The sequence below is a fragment of the Chiloscyllium plagiosum genome, chromosome 4, assembly GCF_004010195.1.
Source record: "Chiloscyllium plagiosum isolate BGI_BamShark_2017 chromosome 4, ASM401019v2, whole genome shotgun sequence".
In the NCBI taxonomy this organism is placed as follows: domain Eukaryota; kingdom Metazoa; phylum Chordata; class Chondrichthyes; order Orectolobiformes; family Hemiscylliidae; genus Chiloscyllium; species Chiloscyllium plagiosum.
This window is the reverse complement of record NC_057713.1, coordinates 44090132-44112704: the sequence shown is the minus strand read 5'-3', so window position 1 is coordinate 44112704 and position 22573 is coordinate 44090132. Positions and strand designations below refer to the sequence as shown.

Sequence of the window (22573 nt, the reverse complement as noted above, 5' to 3'; positions counted from 1 at the left end):
GAGGGGTGACCTTACGGAGGTTTATAAAATCATGAGGAGCATGGATAAGATAAATAGACAAAGTCTTTTCCTTGGGGTGGTGGAACTAGAGGGCACAGCTTTAGGATGAGAGGGGAAAGCTATAAAAGATACCAAAGGGGCAACTTTTTCACTCAGAGGGTGATATGTGTATAGAATGAGCTGCCAGAGGAAGTGGTGGAGGCTAGAAGGCATCTGTATGGGTACATGAATAGGAAAGGTTTGGGGGGATTATGGGCCAGGTGCTGGCAGGTGGGACTAGCTTGGGTTGGGATATCTGGTCGGCATGGATGAGTTAGATTGAAGGGTCTGTTTCCGTGCTGTACTTCTCTATGACTCTGACTCTAAGTGCTTAAGCTCGAAACATCGACTCTCTTGGTCCTTGGATACTGCCTGACTGGCTGTGCTTTACCAGCACCACACTTTGACTTCACAGATTAGTCCTTCAAATGTGAAAGTGGTCCCAAAATAAACCATGACCAAAGTTTCAGTCATAATCTTAAACTTCACACCCTGGCTCAGAATTTGTCTTCCTTAGCAAAACAGATCTCAATAGCACATTTGGGTGAAGCAAATGCTACGGATAGCCCACGTCTGCAAGTAGTGTTTGGCTTTCAAGGTTTTATTTTGTTCATTCACTCAAGGATGTGGTGTTTCTGGCTGGCCAGCATTTATTGCCCTTGCTGAGCTGCCCTTGAAACGATGATGGTGAGTGGCCTTCTTGAACCAACATGCTGTCGGTTGAACCACAGTGCCCTTAGAGAGGGAATTCCAAGATTTTGATACAGCAAGAGAGTGAAAGAATGGCAATATATTTCCAAGTTAGGATGCTGACTGGTTTGGAGGGGAATGTGTGGATGGTGGTGGTTCCATGTATCTTCTGCCCTTGCCCTTCTAGATGGTTGTGCGTTTGGAAAGTGTTGTCTAAGGATCTTTGAATTTTTGCAGTACATCTTTTGCAGTACATACTGCTGCTACTAAGCATCAGTGGTAGAGAAAATGGATGTAAATGTGGTGCCAATCAAGTGGGCTGCTTTGTCCTGGATGGTGTCAAGTGTCTGGAGTGTTGTTGGAGCTGTACCCATCCAGGTAAGTGTGTGAAATGAGAAAGTTTTAGAAATATTCAGAACAACTTATACTTAACCTAATACTTTGCAGGACCATTTGCAAAGCAAGATTATGCACTGAGCTGTACAATGTGATATTAGAAAGATGACCAAAAGCTTGGACAGAGAGGCATGGCTTTATGGAACACTTTTTTAAAAAAAATAAAAAGTGAAAGGGTTGGAGCACTTTTGGTAGGGAGTTCAATAGTTGAAAATATGGCAACTGATGTTGGAACAATTAAAATCAGGATGGTCAATTAGTCTGGATGAGATGAACATTAAAAACCCTCTAGGATTTCTAGTTCAGTGGAGATTATAGAGATGTGAAAGATGAAGACATTTAAAAACAAGAATTTGAATTTTTCAACTTTGTATTGCTTAGAAAGGAACAAATGTAGGTCACTGAAGAAGTCATAGAGGAAGAGGACTAAGTGCGAGCATGGACATGGGCAACATTTGGATTACGTCAAGTTTATGGAGGATATATTGCAGGAGCCTAGAGTTAACAAACACTTGAGGATTTCAGCAGCAGATGAGCTGACATGTGGGCAATAATAAGTAATTTTACAGGAGGAAACATATGGTCATAAAGAGAGTACAAAATGAACTGTATTTATCTAAATCAAATATAATACTAATATCCTGAACAACCTGGCTTAGAGAATGGAAAGGAAAATGACAGTAGGGGTTTACTATCTAATGGTAGCCAGGATAAGAATGAAACAAAGTACATTCCCGCCCATCTGGAAGATGGTGCAGAGTTGTTGAGGGTTGTCATTACCACAATTTGATTAGGCCCAATTTGGTACTGTGGCAAGACAGGCAGACTTGCATTTAAATTGCACTTTCACAGCTATCAAACATCTCAGTACTATACAAACAATGAAATATTCTTGAACTACAATCACAGATGTAACATAGAAAGAGAAGGACAGCTAATTTATGTACAAGCACTCACAGCATCAATGTGATCCGCAAATAAATTTTGTGATTCTAAAGAATAAATGTTGGTCTGGACGACAAGAATAATTTCCCTATTCATCTTTTGAAATAGTACAATGGGACCTTTTACGTACACACAGAAGGGCAGACAATGCCCCAAAAAAAATAAAAAATCCAGATTTGCAGCACTAGATTGGAGTATCAGCCTCAACTTTTGTGCTCCGGTCCTGTACAGGAATGTGAACCTGGAATCTTTTGAGCTTCAGCAGCAGCTGGCATCACTGCAGTGCATCCGTGAGGTTGGCAGTTCTTTTTGAGCCCAAATAGAGCATTTATAGTAGAGTGTGGTGCTGGAAAAGCACAGCACGTCAGGCAGCATCTGAGCAGCAGGAGCATTGACATTAGCCCTTAATCAAGAATGAGGCTTGTGGGCCGGGAGGCTAAGAGATAAATGGGGCTGGCGATGGAGGCGGCCCAGGGCCTACGTTTCCTTTTGGGAGGGGGAGTTAATGTTCAGCCACTGGGTGGGGGGTATGGTTAGTGCAGATGTCCCAGAGAGGTCCTCTGAAACAATCTGCAAATTGGTGTCCTGCCTCCCTGATGTAGAGGAGACCGCTTTGGGTGCAACGGACACAGTAGACGACATTTTCTATGGAAGTATAGGTAAATTCCAGTCTGATGTGGAAGGATCCTTTTGAGGCCTTTTGTATGCGGCAGAAGTGGCGAAGGATGATGCGATGTATACAGAGGTTGGTGGGGTGGAAGGTGAGGACCGGGGGTTTATGTCCCCATCACATTGGGAGGGATGGGATTTGAGGGGGGAGGTCTGGGAAGTGGAGGAGATACACTGGAGGGAAACTGCAGTCTTTGAAGGAGGCCATCCACACCCCACTCCCGGCACCTTCCCCTGCCAACACAAGAAGTGCAAAACCTGCCCCTCACCTGCCCCCCCACCCTCCTCACCTCCATCCAAGGCCCCAAAGGATCCTTCCAAATCAGACAGAAATTTACCTATACTTCCACAGGTGTCATCTACTGTATCAGTTGCACCCGAAGTAGTCTCTTCTACATCAGAGAGACAGGACACCAACTTGCAGATCATTTCAGAGAACATTTCTGGGACACCCCCATCAAGCAACCCCACCACTCTATAGCTGAACACTAACTCCCTCTCCCACTCCACCAAGGACATGCAGGACCTGGGCCTCCTCCATTGCCAAAACCTAACCAGCTGGCATCTGGAGGAAGAACGCCTCTCCTCTTCTACCTTGGGACACTGCAACCACATGGGATTGAATGTGTATTTCACCAGTTTCCCTCCCCCACCTTTATCCTAATCCCAACCTTTCAACTCTGTACCACCCTCTTGACCTGTCCTTCTCATCAATCTTCTCCAACCTCTTCTCTGACCTATCCTCTTCCCCCACCTTCACCTACCTATCGCATTCTCAGCTACCTTCACCACCCCACAGCCCCATCCCCTCCCATTTATCTCTCAGCCACCCAGCCCACAAGCCTTATTCCTGATGAAGGGCTTATGCCTGAAACATCGTGGCTCCTGCTCCTCGGATGCTGCCTGACCTGCTGTGCTTTTCCAGCACCACACACTACTCTGATCTCCAGCATCTGCAGTCTTCACTTTTTTTCTTCTTCTCCCTAATCTTGCCCACCAGTGCTTTTTTTATGTCTGCTCTTTGTTCTCTTAATTATTTCCTTAAAATGTATGGGCGGGACAGAGTCCTATGTTCCATTAGGGCCTCAGTTGATTGGCTCCCTCTGACCTGTTATATGCCCCTCTGTTCCTTTTCATACAGTTCTGAATATTCTTTGACATCCCTGGTCTTGTTGCTCCTACATTTCACCCTAAAAGGGAAGACGTTGAGCTTGTACTTTTCCCCAATTCCTTTTAGTATACCTCCCATTTGCTGTGGATTTACCCTCAAGCAGCTGTTCCCAGACTAGGAATCCCGTGACATTCTGCCTTATTTTAATAAAAACTGTCTTCTCTCAATTCAAAACCTTTTTGTTGCTTTGGAAAGGCCATTCCTTTTTCTTCCTTTTCAGAACAAACCCAACTTACTATGTGTAGTCACGATCACTGAAATGCTCTCCCACTGGCACCACAAAATACCTGAACAGGCTTCACTCCCCAGACTCAGGTCTAGCACTACACAGTCCCTTGCAGGTGCATCTATATGTTGACATAAAAAGCTCTCCTAAATACATGTCAAGAAATCTACGATAAGATTTGGCCCAAGTAGACAGAATTAAATACTGTTTCAGAACCATGACGGGCATTCGAGGAGGAAAATAGCAAGCATACCGGGTAAATATCTTCCTGTGAAGACAAACTGTAGGACAAAGACTGGAGAATCCTATGTGTACGAGACATCAAGGTTGGAATTAGGAATAAGAGAGATCGTGGCACATACTGAGGGCTCAAAATGGCAGAGATCCTAAAGGACTTAAAAAAAATGCAGGGGAGAAGTTAAAAAGAAAATTTGGAAAACTAAGACAGCAAGAGGAAATATTGACAGGGAGGAAAAATGAAAACTGTTTTCCTTTTGCTATCTATATATTTTTAAATAGTTAAAGTGTAGAGCCCATTAAGGACCATAGAGGCAAGCTGTGTGTGGACCCAAAAGAAGTGCACACAGTTTTCAATGAATACGTTGCATCAGCCTTCACAATAGAAAAGGATGTCACTGATACAGACATCAAGATGGGGGACTATGGAATGTTAGGAATAATTAATAGAGAGAGAGGGAAGTACTGGCATGTCAACAGAAGTAAAAATGGATAAATCTGTTATGAGAAGTATCCCACATTGTTGAGGGAGGCAAGGGAGGAGATATCAGGGGACTTTTCAAACCCTCTGTGGCCATAGGTGAGGTGACAGAGGACTGGAGGTCTGCAAACAGTGTCCCATTATTTTTTTAAAAAGGGAAAGAAACAGACCAAGAGAAAGTCACAGGCAAGTCTAGATGCAAAAAATCCATGCTGATTATCCCTGATTATTCTAAGGGAAGATTGTGTTTGATAAATTAGATCAATTCTTTGGAGGAGGTAGCCAGGGGCGTTAATGAAGGTAATGCAGTTAATGTGGTCTGCATAGACTTGGCCAAGTTTTTTTCCTAAGCATCGGGTCACGTCATGACGGACAGGTTAAGGAAGTCTGATCCCATGGAATCTAAGGCATGCTAGATTCAAAAGAGGTAGAGGGTGGTGATGGAGAGATGCTTCTATCACTGGAAGTCAGTTTTCAGCAGGATTCTGCATGACTTAGTATTGAGAGGCCATGCTGCTTTTTGGTGTACATTAATGATTTGTACTTAAATGTAGAGGGTTAAAAAATCAAGAAATTTGGAGGAGATGGCACAAAAATAGTGAGGAGAATAGCTTTAAACTGCAGGACGATATCAACTCACTGGTCAGGTGTCTAGAGCAGCAGCTAATGGAATTTAGCCCAAAAAAGTGTGAAGGAATGCTTTTGCAGACAGCTAACAAGGCATGGGATGAAAATATGGATAGTAGAATAAAGAAAAATTGTGAAGATCAAAAGACCTTATTGTGGGTACCAAATGGTTTTGATGTGAGCAAGGTAGGTGGATAAGGTGTTAAGATAACACGTGGAATAGATGAACTTTATTAGTCAAGACACAGGAAGCATTAGCACAGAGATTATACTGGACCTATGTAAAATGCTGGTTCGGCCACAACTGAAATACTAAATGTAGCGATGGTCATGTCATTGGGAAGATTTTGCTCATTAAAGGAGATTTACCAAGATGCTGCCTGAGCTGAATGAGGAATGATTGGATAGGCTGTGATTGAGAACAGACTTTATGGAGGTGTATAAGATTGAGGGATATAGGTAGGCTGGATCAGGAGGCACCTTTCCATAAGAACAGGTGTTAATAATCAGGGAGCATAGATTTAACAGGCAGAAGATAAAGGGGAAGAGAATGTTTGTTTTATTCAGAGGATGATAGCAGTTTGGAACTCGTTGTGTTAAGGGGTGGTTAAAAGGAGATTTAGGTATAGAGGCAAGGTACAGAGCTGAAGTCTTAAATGAATATTTTAGATCTGTCTTTGCCAAGAGAGGATCTGGTTCAAGAGAAGCTCATTCAGATACATGAAGAATTTTAAATGAATCCGGTAAAGGCATTTGATATGGTGTCTGAATTTGAAGTCTTTAGAGATCAGCTCAAAATGAAATGCATTCAGGATGATCAGGGAAGTGAGAAAGAATGAAATTTGCAGAAGGACTAATCACAATCTTTCAGTCTTCGTTAGACTTAAGAGGTGCAAGAAGCTGAAGAATTAGAAATTTTACCTTTATTTGATGAAGTTGTAAAGATAAGCCCAGCAACTACACATCTGTCAGGTTAACTTTGGCAACCTCTAGGAATAATTGGGGACGAAGTTCTAGTTACCTCAGCAAATGTGTATTAATTAAGCAAAGATACATGCTGTCTAAGACCAGTAAGTTATAAATTGTGTTTAATTAACCTGGAGCTTTTTGGTGAAGAGTGAAAGTTGAAGAGTATAACGTTATTGACATGATACACAATTAATTCTTAAATGTATTTAATAGTGTCACACAGACTTGTGAGCAAATTTACAACTCAGAATAAACGAAAGACTCCAAACATTGAGGAGCGGGTGATTATGACAGAATTTTAAAAAGAGGAGATAATCTTTGGAGGAAGAGAAATGTTAACAATGGAACTGGAACAGGAAGTTTTACATTGGGGAGAATAGCATCAGGCAAGCTGTTTGATGGATTTCATAAACAAAGAGAGTGCAGCAGAGTATGAAGGAGCACAGGAGGGATGCTGGAGCAAGACTGAGTCCACGCTGGGCCTGAGAAACCTTAGAAAATTGTAAGGTGAGACAGAACAAAAAAAGCAAGGTGTAAAATAGGATGGAGGACCGGAGAGAATAAGCAATAAACATGTTACCAAGTTATTGGTAAAAAAAACACAAATTTTGGACTTTTGTTAAACTCATCACCACATACCTGAGTTATTTAATCTTTTCTTCCCTCTACCTGATCACAGACCTTTGCTTTTGCTCTTCATCTGTGCTTGCAGTACGATTTTATATTGTCTAGCCACATGTGGTGGCAAATTACTAAACTACTAAACTAATGCCTGCTATATCCTTTTAAGCCCACATATCTTTCTTTTGTGGGATTAGAAATGAGGGCTCTACCAGAGGGAATGGCCGCTGTGAGAGATATTTGATTTTATCGGGGACAACAGCATCAAATGTTGGGAGAGAGGTTTTTTTTGAGGAATCAGTAACAACATAAATGTTGTGGTGACAATCAATTAGTTGAAAATAATAGAACTTGTTATGGTAGAGAAATTAAAGTACGGTCATTCAGTCTCCTTTTCAATAACCCACAAAAGCGCAACACTTCCATCACTTCTCAGTTCTAAAAAGTTAAGCAGACATTAATTAAACTCTTGAGCAAGAAATGGGATCAAAGAAAAGCATCTTACAAATGAAATAGATCATACCCAGTTCTCTTCACTCCATGAAACTTCATTTTGATGTAAAACTGGTGGTAGGTAATCAATACAGACAGCAGAATCTGATGGAAAAGTAAAAATTAACAGGTTACGAATATAAAATTTTCTACACTTTTAATGAATTATCTTATTTCCATGCAAAGTATTAGTTGGAGAATGCAATTACGAAAGAACTGGAAATTAATAGATTTTATTACTTATGGATATGGGCATTGCTGGCTAAGCCACCATTTATTGCTCCTCCCAAATTGTCCTGGAGAGCAGCCTTCTTAAACCGCTATAGTTTTTGGGTGTATGAAAATCCAATGCTGTTTGTTTGGAAGGCAATTTTGAGTTTTTGACCCACCAACTATGAAGGACTGGTCACATAGTTTCAAGTCAGGATCACGTGCGGCTTGAAAGTGGTGGGTTTCCATACATCTGCCTTTGTCCTAAAGAGGTGTTAAAGGTCGCTGGTTTGGAAGACATTGTCAAAGGAGCCTTGGTGAGTTATTGCATTGCATGTTGTAGATGGTGCCCACTGCTACCACTGTGCATCAGTGAAGGGAATGAACCTTAAAACCGGTGGAGGTGATGTCAATTAAATGGGCTGCTTTGTCTTGCATGGCGTTAAGTTTATCAAGTGTTGTTGGAGCTGCACTCCAAGGTGGATGAGAATATTCCAACACACTCCTGATTCATGCCTTGTAGATTATGGACAGGATTTGGGTTGTCAGGTGGTGAATTACTTGCCACAAATTTCGTAGCCTCTGACCTGCTATTACAGACACAGTATTTATGTGGCTCAGTTCCTGGTTAACAGTACCCCCAGATGCTGATAGTGGGAAATTCAATGATGGTAATGTCATTAAATGTCAAGAGATCAAATGGTAAGATTATCTCTTGTTGGAGATGGTCATTGCTTGGCATTTGTGTGGCATGAATGTTACTGGACACTTATCTGGATGTTATCCATATCTCTTACATTTGGACATGCAACACTTCAGATTCTGAAGTAGTGTAAATTGTGCTGAACATTGCACAATCATCAGTGATATCCTGAACTTACGATGGAGGGAAGGTCATTGATGAAGCAGCTGAAGATGGTTGGTCCAAAGACACTACCTTAAGGAGCTCCTGCACTGATGTCCTGGGGCTGCAATGATTGATCTTCAACAACCACAGCCACCTTCTCTTGTGCTAGGAATGAATCCAAACAGCAAAGAGCATTTTCCCAGATTTGCATTTACACTAGTTTTGCTAGGGTTTCTTGATCCCATAGTCAGACTCTGACTTGATGTCCTGCGCAATCACTCTCAAATGTTCTTCTTACTAGAATCGGATTTAACTTCTTTAGCAATCATGCAAGGAATGTCACAAATTTAACAACAGCATAATTAAATATATACATATAATTATAAAGCAATTTGAGTAGGCAGAGGATTTTCAGCAAATTTATAATTTCTTTCAACTGGTTTAGTACTTTCAATTATTGGAAAGAGTAGGCAAGAGCCCAGGCAGTTATGACTCCAGAGGGAAGTCGAAGAGGCCTTACCTTAGATGATAAATAGGTAACCAGCAGTTGAAAGTTCCCAAATATCATTCAGAATTTCTTTAGCTAAAACAGTGCTTATGAAAGCATCAAAGGTCAAGACTATTGCCACATCTCCATATGACAACTGATGAGCTTTGCAAAAGATGCACTGATATGCCTTGTAATGATTACAGTGGAAATGGCTACAAGAGTAGCATGTATATGAGTGTATAACTGTGTAATTGATACATAAAGATTTGCTTGGTAAAGAATAAATTCACAGTGGATGCAAAAATGATACAAGTATCACATACAACTGTATTATATAAACACAGATGAGTGGGTGATCAAATCTAACATTAATCATCAGTTATCATTATCTAAACATAAACTCGGATGTGCTAGTCAAGACAACATTGAAGTATATGTGAAATATTTTACTGAAATGAATTGCAAGAAAATATTAACCTTGGAGAATCAGTATATAATTTGCAAATAGTTTGTGACAAATGAGGTTTTTTTACATTTTGCTTAAAAAATAAAGAGGGCACATATTACTTAAAGTAACAGTCTAAATGGGATAGAAGAGCAATAGGATTGTAAGCACACACAAATCAAAAGTATTGTGAAACTGTGAAATTGTGGTGATTAAAATTCGGATGACCTGAAATACCAGTTGTCAACCACTCCCACTGGCAGAATAGGAAATCTAGCAGTAAAATGCCCGATAAGCTGAAGTTCTGGACTGGCAACTGGAATGAAATGAAATAACGCGTGTTTGCCATGTGGCAGTGACAACCAAATAGAGCAGAATTAGGCTAGTGAGAGTGTAAAAACATGGTAAGCCTTCAGTGAAAGCTGTATAATAGTCTCACCCAAATCCTAATTAAAAAGAACCTCTTGGTTCATACTCAAACAACAGATGAAACCAGACTATCTTAAATTTTGCAGCTGAAATACGTAATGCTGGAAAGCAAAACAAAGAATGTCACTGCTCTTGATTTCATCAGCATGGATGGCACTGAAAAACTGCTGCTTCTTGTGATTTAAAAAGTCCAAGAACCACATTGATTTGCAAATGTCAAGACACTATCCATGCAGTATGAGGCTAATAAGACCCCCTGGGTGACTTCTAGCACTTTTGAGGCATGGATCACGAAAGTGGGCAAAGCGTAGCAATAAGAGAAATAAGACATCTTTCATATAGTTACAGCATCACTTTTTTTTTCTTTAGGCAGTGTGTACTGGCAAATTATGTTACATAGTTGGTTAATCAGCTACCTCAAAGCTCCATTTAACACTTTTGTAAATGATTCTACTTATCACAAACGTACTGTACCATGAAGATTACTAAGCTCCTGAACAATACGGATGCCCACCAACAATTGTGAAGAATTGCCCATGTTATGACCACAAAAAGCAGAAATAAATTAATCTGACCCCATTATCAATCCCATAAAACTACTCTCAATTACTAACAAAAAAATGTAAAGTAACTTTGGCAATGCTTAATACTTAAGCTGCACTAACCAAGAACCTGTTCACCGATACCACTCAGTTCCAAACCTCATTAAATAAAATAAGAACAAAGGCTCATACAATTTTTGTTGTGAGCATTGAGTATTTCATTACAATTTTACAACCCTATTAATTTGAGCAATTATTTGGGAAGAGTTCATGTGAGATGTTCCTGGATTTCCTTGTTCATAAGTCAATATAACCTAATATGCAGCTGCAGAAAGCAATTACGAAGGTAAATAGTATGTTAAATGCAAATACTGCAGGATACATGTGAAAAGAATGTTTCTTCTCATGGAAGAATCTGGAACTATGGGTTTTATTTTTGAAATAAAAGGGTTGCCCATTTGAGAGGTAAAGAGAATTTTTTTTTCTCAGAGGGCTGTAACTCTATGGAATTCACTGCCTCAAAAGCTAAAACGCCAGAGCAGCATTGAATATTTTTAAGACATAAAGATAATCAAAGGAGTAAGTAAAAATAAGGAATAAGTGGAAGTCAGATCAGCCACAGTAATCTACTCTTGCTCCTAATTTGTGTTCACATGCTAGCCTTTGTCATAAGAGGATTTGAGTAAAGGAGCCAGTAAGTCTTGTTTTACATGTATGTAACCAGATCAAATTATAACTGGAGTATGGTGCATTGTCTTAGTCTATTATCTAAGGATATATTTTCCATAATGAGACTGTAGCATATGCTCATCAGATTAATTCCTGGAAAGCTGACACTGTCCTATGAGGAAACTAAGTCTGTAATCTCACTGAAACTCTCTTATTAGAAGGGATAACAGAGTAGATGCAGGAAGAAAGGAGTCCAGAGTCAATGTTGACGACAACCTGGCAAAAGCAGGAAGGAGGCTCCCGATGACCAGGGAGTCCAGAATCAAGAGTCACTGTCTTAGAACTGGCCATTTAGGACTGAGACTAGGAGAAATCTCTTCACTGAGAATGATTTAGCTTATGGAATTCTCCTCCATAGAAAGGGGTTAAGGCCAAAACTTTGAATATTTTTAAAATGACATTAGATACAGTTCTTGGGTCAAAGGGGATCAATGAGAGAAAGCAGGAACAGTCTCCTAATTTGGATGATCAGCCATCATCATACCAAAAGTTGCAGCAGCCTCAGAATACAAAATAACTTGTCATGGCATCTTTAGGAAAGTAAAGGAATAGGTTGATAGAGCAGTTAACAAAACACAGTATCCTAGACTTTACTAACAGGGGGAAAAAAAGCATTAAAGCAGTGAAGTTTTAATCTTATACAGAACACTGATTCAGCTTCAACTAGAGTATTACATCCAGTTCTGGATGTCACACATTCGGAAATGTGTGATGGCAGCGTGCAGAAAATCATTAGAATGTTTCCAGAAATGAGAAACTTAATTATGTGGATATATTGGAGAAGACTGATTTGTATTCCTGGGTTAAGAGAAGGTTGAAAGAGATTTCAAAGGTATTAAAAATCATGAGGGGTCTCAGCAGACCAGAAAGGGAAGAAATGTTCCCTTGAAGGATTGAGAACAAAGTGTCATAAATCTAAGGAAATTGGCAAAAATTAAGGAATTGGGAATGCATTGCCTGAGAGCAAGGTAGAGGCATGTTCAATTGAAGCACATGAGGATATTCATTATCTAAAAGTGCAATGGGTACGTGGGCAAATGACATAAGACAAATAGCTCCTATGGAGAGCTGGCAGACAATAGTTTTGTTTTTGCATTAACAATCTTGGGTGGAGATTAGGTTAGATCTAGTATTGTGCAAGAGTCACAGTTAGTTATAGCAAAAAAAAATCAACTGGGAAATAATGATCATAATACAGAAATTCCACACAATCTGCAAAAGGCAAACTTCAATCACAATTAAAATCATTTATCTAGTTGAGTGTTGAGCTGGCTAGGGTTAATTGGGTGTACAGATAAGAAGGTAGGATGGAAAATAAAGAGTAACATGTTATAAACATTGAAATAATTCAACAAAAAAATACATTGTTGAAAAATAAAAACTCAATGAGAAAGCTACATCCATGGTTTTGTGATCCTCCTGTATTGCTCGCAAGACAAAGCTTTTCACTATGCCTCAGTACACATGACAACAAATTCAATTCAATTGCGAAGGAGATTAAATATGGTGCAGTATTAGATTAAAAGTAGAGGTTTAAATATTCTAAGTAGTAGGTTTGAAGAATGGACGTGTTTTAGATACCAGCAAAATCCACCAGGACACTGAGAAGGGAAAATCCTTTAAAAATCAAAGATAATACTATCATTCTCAGTCCTACAGGCAGGGGGAAAATCCACCACAGGTGTTGGGAAAAAAAAGTCAGGAAATTTTCCCTGGAGTTCTCAACAAAGAGTCTGCATCCCATGAAGTCTCATAAATTCAGGTCAAACATGGGTGAAGAAACTTCCTACTATTACCTACTACCATCCTCAGCTTACAAACCAGTAATCCTCCATATTGAGCACCAAATGGAAAAAGAAAAGAGGGTGGGAAGAGCATAAGCTTCCTCTAATTGAGGGACTTGAATGGCCATCACCTAGAGTGGCTTGATAACAGCACTGCTGATAGAGTTGGCAGAATTTGAAAGGGGAAAACTACTCAACTGACTCTACAGTAGGTGGTGACAGAACTGGAAAAGGGAAAAACCTACCTGATCCTCAGGCAGATAGATGATCCATCTTGGCCTCCAGCATCATAGATGCTGTTCTTTACTTAAGGGATAAATTGAATTAATTGAGCGAGATGTTTGAAGGTACTAAACACTGTCAATACTACTGAAGACTTGTGTGCCAAAATTAGCCCAAACCAACCTACCTGAATACGTCTACAATATGAGAATTTATTCAGCAATATGGAAAACTATCTAGGCTTATCCTGAATGTGATACCGTCAATTCCAATCTGGCTAAACAGCCTGTCTACTCTCTATCAAAGTGATATATGGGTCATTGACAGCGCTCTCAAGTGGCATGATTCCTAGCCTATATCTTGCTCTTACTGCCAATATTTATATTAGCTAGTCCAGTTCAGTTGCCCCCAGAATGTTGATAGCTGGGATTCAATGATAGAACATAAATATTCACAAAGTTCCAACGTCCACTGCACAGACAAAAGACCACCTGAGTTTGACACTGCTGTCAGCAGAATTACCTAAGTCAGAACCTCCTTATCCAATAGGAGATTTCAATGCAAAAGCAGTCATGGACCATAAGCCATAGTCTTTCTGCATTAACCATCAAGGCTAGGGAATGGCAAATGACAATGGATAGACTAAAACTTTATTAATTACACAAAACTTGTGGTACCAGTAATTACTTTCAGAACAAACTATACCACAAGGTGACATTATGGGGAGATTGTGGCAATGTGGTAATTTCCCTAGACTGCTAATACATAGGTAAAAACAATAACTGCAGATGTTGGAAACCAGATTCTGGATTAGTGGTGCTGAAAAAGCACAGCAGTTCAGGCAGGATGGGGGTGGGATGAAGATCATAGGTCAGAGAGGAGGGTGGAGTGGATAGGTGGAAAAGAAGATAGGCAGGTAGGACTGCTAATACATCCTTACATTAGTGTTCTGGGTATATGGGTTTGAATCCCTCCTTGGTGGATTCAGTAAAAGAATCTAGAACTAAATGCCAACTCAATAGAGGCCATGATTTTGAATAAAAACCCACCAATCCTTACCTATGTTTGACTCATGCCAGTGATTTAGGTTTGATTCCTGCCTCGGGCAACTATCTGTGTGGCGTTTGCACATTTATTCTCCCCACATCCGCGTGGGTTTCCTCCCAGTGCTCCGGTTTCCTTCCACAGTCCAAAGATGTGCAGGTCAGGTGAAATGGCCATGCTAAATTGCCCATAGTGTTACATACATTAGTCAGGGGTAAATGTGAGGAAATGGGTGAGTTACTCTTCAGAGGGTTGATGTGGACTTGTTGGGCCAAATGGCCTGTTTCCACACTGTAGGGAATCTAATCTAATCTAATCTAATCTGTCTGCTGGGCAATAAAAGCTGGGCTAGCCAGTGACAGTCAAAGTCCTGTAAACAAATGGATATTTTCTAATCAACCTGTTCAGAGATGTTTTGACACACCTATGGAGCAGGTGGGACTTGAACTCAGACCTCCTGGTTCAGTTATGGATGCTACTGCTATGGCATTACCCCTCTTCTGTGAACAAGCAGCTATGTGTAAGTTCTTTGTTCACAATATACAGTAGCCCTGTGTATAGATGTTTTTAATCAACCTGTTTTCTAACCCAGAGGTAGAAACAGTACCACAATGTCACAAAGGGACCTTCCACGAACAAACAGATATGTTCTAATAAAATTACTCAATGTTATTATACACCTCTTGAGTAAAAGTGGGATTTGAACCCAGGCTTTCTGATTCAGAGGTAGAGACACTACTACTGTGCCACAAGAGCCGTCATAAAGAAATTTGCATTAAATCCATATATTCAGGATTATATTACACACTTCTGGAGTTGCTGCAACTTGACCCTGGGTCTCCTGGCACAGGGGTAAGGAAAATACCTCTGCATCAGAAGTGCCCTAGTGTAGAAATACATAATTTCTAATCAACCATAGATGCCCTACAGTGCAGAAGCAGGCCATTCTGAGGGTCTGCACCGACACTCCAAAGAGCATCCCACCCAGACCCACTTCCCCAACTTATCTTCCTAACCCTGCATTTCCCATGGTTAATCCATCTAGATTGGACACTATGGGCAATTTAGCATGGCCAATCCACCTAACCATTGGACTATGGGAAGAAACTGAAAAAAGTTTAAGCCAACGTGGGGAGAACGCACAAACTCCACACAGTCAGTCATCCAAAGCTGGAATCAAATAACTGAGCCACTGTGCCACTCCAAAGATTCAAAGATGTTGTGAGACATCTCAAAAGTGGGTGGGACTTGAACCCAGGATTTGAGATCACAGATAGGGACACTATGACTGACTGCATCACATGAGCCTCAACACATTATAAGATAGCCTGGATATCTTCTAATCAACCTGCTCAGATTAGTTATTATACATTTATGGCACAGGTAGGACTCTAATCTGGGTCTGCTGGCTCAGAAATAAGGACTCTACCAAGGGAACAAAGATTGTTTCTCATCAACCTATTCAGAGATGTTATGACACACATCTGGTAGAGGTGGGACTTCAGGTTTCCTGGCTCAGAGGTAACGATGTACCACTATGCTACAAGAGACCACCCCCTGTGAACAAATATATATTTTGCAATCAGCCTGACCAGTAATGCTATTGCACACCTCTGAAAAAGGTGGGACTTGAACCTAGGTCTCTTGGCCCAGAGGTAGGAATACTTGCACCATACCATGAAGCCCTGTTCCATGTGAGAAAATATAGGTGTTTTCTAACCAACCTGTTCAGTGATGCTATTGCATACCTCTGGTGCAGGTAGGACTTCAACCCAAGTATTCTGGCTCAGAGGTACAGATGCACCACTGCACCGCAAGCATCCCCAAATGAAAAAAATATTTTCAAACAACCTGACCAGATGTTATGACAGACCTCTGAAGCATGTAGAACTTCAACCCAGACTTTCTGGCTCAGAGGTAGGGAAACTACCACTGTGCCACAAGCTCTTCTGTGAATGAAGTTTTTTTTTACTTCCAGCCTGTGGTGGAAGAACATATTGGAGATGTGTCAGTGGGTTACAGGTTTTGGGTGTTCAGATATGTTTCAAATCGACCTGTTCAGGACATTATTACGTCCCTCGGGAACAAGTAGGACTTGAACTTGGGCCTCCTGGTGTAGAGATATAGAGACTACTACTGAACCACAAGAGCCCTGCCTGTGAACAAATAAGCATGTTCTAATCAACTTGTCCATGAATATTACTACATACTTCTGGACAAGTTGGTACTTGAACCTGGACCTTCTAGTTCAGAGGTAGGGAGACTAGCACTTCATCATAAGAACCCCTTCTGTGAACAAATAAAAAGAAAGTTAATTAGCAGGATGTGGGTTTGATCATCACCAGCAATAGTTCTGAATAGGCCTCCTTCACTGCCCCCTCATTTTTGATGGTTTGCATTGTCCTTAACAGGCTTTGCACATTAACTAATCAACTGGAAAACACAGGTGATTTATTGCCAGTAGTTAACACTGTTTTGGATGTTCAGATATGTTTCTGGTGTCATTGAAGACATGTAGTCTACTCTAATTAATTACAAGACAGATCTAAGTGAGGAGATTCAATGTACTAAGCAACATTCAAAATCAAGTCCAACAAACTGTTCGGTGGTACACCAATGGCTATAACTTTGCCATAATATCTAGTTGTCCTTTCACAAAGGGAATGCTGGAGACTCATATGAAAGAATTAAAAAATACAACAGGTCTATTTAAAATGTTGTTTTCTTACCTGATAAAGATAGGGGAAAATTCACTAAAAGTAATAGACAGTTGGAAAAATGAACTACTATTTTGTTGAGGTGCCTCCAACTGTGCCTTAGTGGGGACACTGAATGACAGAATCCTTGATAAAGTACAGAGAATTGGAGTTTTTTTTTCTTGGAGAAAGAATATTTAGTAGCATTGCACAAAGTTATGACAGGCTTGAATAAGGTAGACAAACAAAAACAGTTCCCATTACTAGATCACACAAGGACTGGGCAGACAAGTTTTATAAGTTTCAGGCAAGAGATGCAAGGTAGATTGAGAGAGACTGTTTTTGCAACAATTCGTAATAACGTGGATCTCATTGCCTATGAAGGTTAAGGGGCAGCTGACTAAAAGAAAACTGAATGGTCAGTTATATGGGTCTGCAGCACAGGAAAAGGCTCTTCAGTCCATCGAGTCTGAGCTGGTAAAAACAACCACCTAACAAATTCTAATCCCATTTTCCAGCACTTGTCTCAAAACCTTGTATGCTATAGCTTTGCAAGTACACATCTAAATGTTACTTAAATGTTGAGGATTTCTGCCTCTACCACCTTGCAGTGAGTTCCAGACTCTCACTATCCTCCCTGTGAAGGATTTTATTTTCCCCTCAATCCCCTCTAAACATCCTGCCCCTCACCTTAAATCTACGGCCACTGGTCATTGATCCCTCCATCTGGGGAAAGGTTCCTTCTTGTCTATCCTGTTAATGCCATTTATAGTTTTATACATCTTAATCATGTTTCCCCCCCCCCCACCCCTTGGTCTTCTTTGCTCCAAGGAAGTCTACCCAATCTCTTCATTAGACAATAAGAAACTAGAAGAGGAGTACAGGAGGAACAAGGCTGTTTAAGTCACTCAAGCCTGCTCAGCCATTTAATAAGAGCATGGCTAATCTGACATTCCTCATGTTCATTTCTTATGCCCTTCCTGTAACCCTGGATTCTCCAACTGATCAAGAACGTACCAGCCCCGCAGTTCTCTGTTGCAAGGAGTTTCAAAGACACTCGACTCTGAGAAGAAATTCCTCCTCATCTCAGTCTTAAATTGGTGCCTCTATATTCCGAGACTATGCTCTCTGGTTACAGACTCTCCCTTGAGGGGAAACATCCTGTCAGCATTTACCCTGTCAAGACCCTTAAGAATCCCATATGTCCCAATGAGATCACCTCTCATTCTTCTAAACTGTAGTGAGTAGAGTCCTAAACTGTTTAGCCTTTGCTCAAAAACAATCCCTCCATTTCAGGGATTATCCTCCACTATGAACCTTCTTTGAACTACCTTCAATGAAATATTGTTCCTTAAATAAAAGGGACTAAAATTGTTTTTAATACTCCAGATTATCATAGAACCAGATTAACATAGGATGCAGAGCTGGGCTGAGAGGTGGCAAATGGAGTTTAATGTGGACAAGTGTGAGGTGATACACTTTGGCTGGAGTAATCGGAATGCAAGGTACTGGGCTAATGGTAGGATTCTTGGGAGTCCAGATGAGCAGAGAGATCTCGGTGTCCATGTACACCGATCCCTGAAAGTTGCCACCCAGATTGACAGGGTTGTTAAGAAGGCATACAGTGTTTTGGCCTTTATTAATAGAGGGATTGAGTTCCGGAACCAGGAGGTTATGCTGCAGCTGTACAAAGCTCTGGTACGGCCACACTTGGAGTATTGTGTACAGTTCTGGTCACTGCATTAATAGAAGGATGTGGAAGCTTTGGAAAGAGTGCAGAGGAGATTTACTAGGATGTTGCCTGGTATGGAAGGAATGGCTGAGGGCCTTACGAGGAAAGGCTGAGGGCCTTGAGGCTGTTCTCGTTAGAGAGAAGGTCGAGAGGTGACTTAATAGAGACATATAAGATAATCAGAGGGTTAGATAGGGTGGACAGGGAGAGCCTTTTTCCAAGTATTGGGATGGCAAACGTGAGGGGACACAACTTTAAAGTGAGGGGACATAGGTATAAGACAAATGTCAGACGTAGTTTCTTAACTCAGAGAGTAGTAAGGGTATGGAATGCTTTGCCTGCATCGGTAGTAGATTCACCAAGTTTAAGTGCATTTAAGTCGTCATTGGACAGGCAAATGGACGTACGTGGAATAGTGTAGGTGGGATGGGCTTCAGATTAGTATGACAGGGCGGCGCAACATCGAGGGCCGAAGAGCCTGTACTGCGCTGTAATGTTCTATGTTCTATAACCCCTACAGTGTGGAAACAGACCATTTTGGCCTGACAAATCCACACCAACCCTCCAAAGAGTAACCCACCCAAACCCATTCCCCAACCCCATTACTCTACATTTCTCCTGACTAATGCATCTAACCTGTACATCCCTGAACACTATGGGACAATTTAGCAGAGCCAATTCACCTAACCTGCATATCTTTGGACTGTAGGAGGAAACCGGAGTACCAGAGGAAACCCACGCAGACACTGGGAGAATGTGCCAACTCCACACAGACAGTCGCCCGAGGCTGAAATTGAACCTAGGTCCCAGGCACTTTGAGGCAACAGTGCTAACCACTGAGCCACCATGTTGTGGACTATGTTTTTTAATGGGTGTTTTTAATTTTACTCTTTTGCTCTCCCTTCCAAAATGAACTTCATATTTTCTTAAATGTATAGTAAATAGTTGCAGTCCCAGCACTGATCCCTGTGGAACCCCATTGGTCACAGATCGCTAACCCAAAAAAAAGCATCCCTTATCCACACTCACTGTTTCCTGCCTACTAGCTAATTCTCTATACACGCCATTACCTCAAATACTGAGGGCTTTTATCTGAAAACTGAAATCATTAGTGAGGTACTTTGAGAATGCCTTCTGAAAGTCCAAATACAACACAACTACTGATTCCACTCAATCCACTCTGGTTGAGATATCCTTAAAAACCTCTAATGAATTTGTTAGACATGATTTCCTTTTCATGATGCCATGCTGACTCTGCTTGATTACATTACTCGATCAGATAGCAGTTTAAAAAATCAAAAAGATGGGCTAAAAAAGCTGCCTTAGCCAATGACACTGAATGAATAAAAACAAATACCAGCTACTCAGTAGGACAACCACTCAGCAGGTCATAGTGTTTTAAAGATGTTCTACCAGTGTTTCACTACTCAGATGATACCGTCCTGCAAAGATCGCTGTCCTTGTGCTCATCTCCTGTATTCCTCTACAACTTGCAACTCCAAAGATGTGTGACACTTGAGGACAGTGAAGGTTTTAAGGAAATAGAAAATTGAACAGAAATTGAACAGAAAATTGGTCCTTTTTCACGGTGTCTGTGGGAATAGAATCTTTCTCTTCTCCCTGATAAGCCACCACTATTGGATCCAGGTAAGCATTAATAAAGCAAGCGGGAAGTGGAGGGGGGAAAACCATGCCTCTGACTCCTGTGGCATTTTTTTTCTCTCTGGTATTGTGGAAAGTTTTGATACAATCAATCAATCAATCAATCAGGAGACTTCTCGTTTAGGATAAAACAGCAGCTTCAGGATCACCAAGTTGTGGAATCAAAATCAATCCCACACTTCATCCAGCATGCCTCTATTCCCATTTCCACTGTCTGTAAATGGGCAGGAAACCTATCAATTAAAGACTCACCTCCAAACATTAAAGTTTAACTAATTTCCCAGTCACACCCATCTGCCTATGAGTAATGACTAAATCAATATCACTGCTATAACCTAGGAGGTACATCTGCCTCCTGAATCAAATTGTTCAAACAAGTGATGCTACACAATGTCTCCACCTCAACAGTGTGAGAAGTCCCTTGAGAGAGAAGCATTTACTGCAAATGCGGTAATTTGGAATGGTGATACTCTCCCTAACCCCTCACATACACTTTTGTAACCCTGTTTTCTTGAGCCCATCCACACAATGAACATATTGTCTTGTTACCATTTGACTAACTTTCTAGTAAATCGCTTTCCAATATCTCAGTATACTTCCCAAAGCATGGTCAAACATTAACCACATTTAAAATATTGCGGTCAAACTACTGTCGAAAACTAGTTTGTTATGCTAAACTATTTTTTGTTCTCTATAACTTTAATAATAAAATCAAGAATCCCTCATGTCTCAACAGCTTTCTTTTACAAGATATGGCAGTCCTTTTTGGAATACCTGGACACAGATTTATCTGCCACACTAACAAGGGCTTTTATATAGCCGTAACGATTGTGTTTCATGAGTCCAATATCCAGGGAGGAGGAACTGTGAACATGTGAGCATTTTGTTTGGCTGGGCTGAGTTATTACTATTTATTTGTTTGTTGTTGGTTTTTGTTAAATAGCTAGTTCGGGTTTTAAAATTCTATATTTTTCTATATATGTTTATACATTTATACATGAGGGTGGGTTGGGGATTTTTTTAATTATTTGGGTTTTGTTGTACTGTTTTGAATTGCATTGTTTAGTACTTGTTGTAATATTAAGAAATCTCTTTTTTCCTCAATAAAAATATTATAAAAAAGTGTGTCTCTTCCTACGTCAATTTTAAAATGTGCGTCATTTGCATTGTTTTGCTTCTCCACATTCTTCCTATAAAAGTGAATGATTTAACCATGTACTACTTTAAAGCTCATTTGCCATCATTACCAGAGCATTAATTAGATTTGTCATTGCATTTGACTTGTTTGTCTATGAGGGGAAGACGGGAAAATGAAAATGAAATTGAGACCACTGTGTACTAGTGGTTTTAATGGATAAAAATCTAAGAATTTAAGCACCACCTAGGATGATGACAGCATGTGAACTTGAGGGTAGTACAGCTCAGGATCTCAAAAGGAATAACATCCAAGTCTTCCTCGTCTATGCAACAATGTCTATCATATTAATCATGATTTGGAGATGCCGGTGTGTGATTTTTTAAAAACTTTGTACACTCCAGTCCAACAACACCAGGTTATAGTCCAACAGGTGCAATTGGAAGCACTAGCTTTCGGAGCGCCGCTCCTTCATCAGGTGGTTGAGGACACAATTGTAAGACACAGAACTTATAGCAAAAGTTTACAGTGTGACGTAACTGAAATTATACATTGAAAAATACCTTGATTGTTTGTTGAGTCTTTCATCTACTCGAATACCATGATATTTCAATTCTTTCATGTTTAAATCACAAAACCTTCTCAGGTAAACTGTAACAACTGGTGTTAGCCAGATAATGTGTTAGCACCCTGTGTTCTCTGTCTGGGGGCTAGCACAGGAGGCTAACACCTTCAACACATTATCTGGCTAACACCAATTGTTACAGTTTACCTGAGAATGTAACGTTTTTTAAAAAAAGGTTTTGTGATTTAAACATGAAAGAAGTGAAACTATCATGGTATTCGAACTGATGAAAGACTCAACAATCAATGTATTTTCCAATGAATAATTTCAGTTATGTCACACTGTAAATTTTTGCCATAAATTCTGTGCCTTACAATTGTGTCCTCCACAACCACCTGATGAAGGAGCGGCGCTCCGAAAGCTAGTGCTTCCAATTACACCTGTTGGACTATAACTGGTGTTATGTGATTTTTAACTA

General features: G+C 40.4%; 1 protein-coding gene across 7 annotated transcripts in view; it reads right to left on the bottom strand.

Annotated features, from left to right (window-relative positions):
- Nucleotides 1–22573, bottom strand: part of gra (granulito) — a 121083-nt gene that overhangs the window by 44623 nt on the left and 53887 nt on the right. For all 7 annotated transcript variants that reach the window (XM_043688112.1, XM_043688108.1, XM_043688110.1 and 4 more), the window contains one exon: nucleotides 7595–7668. In XM_043688112.1, coding sequence (XP_043544047.1) covers nucleotides 7595–7668 — 74 coding nt within the window. The remainder of the gene's footprint in view (nucleotides 1–7594; nucleotides 7669–22573) is intronic.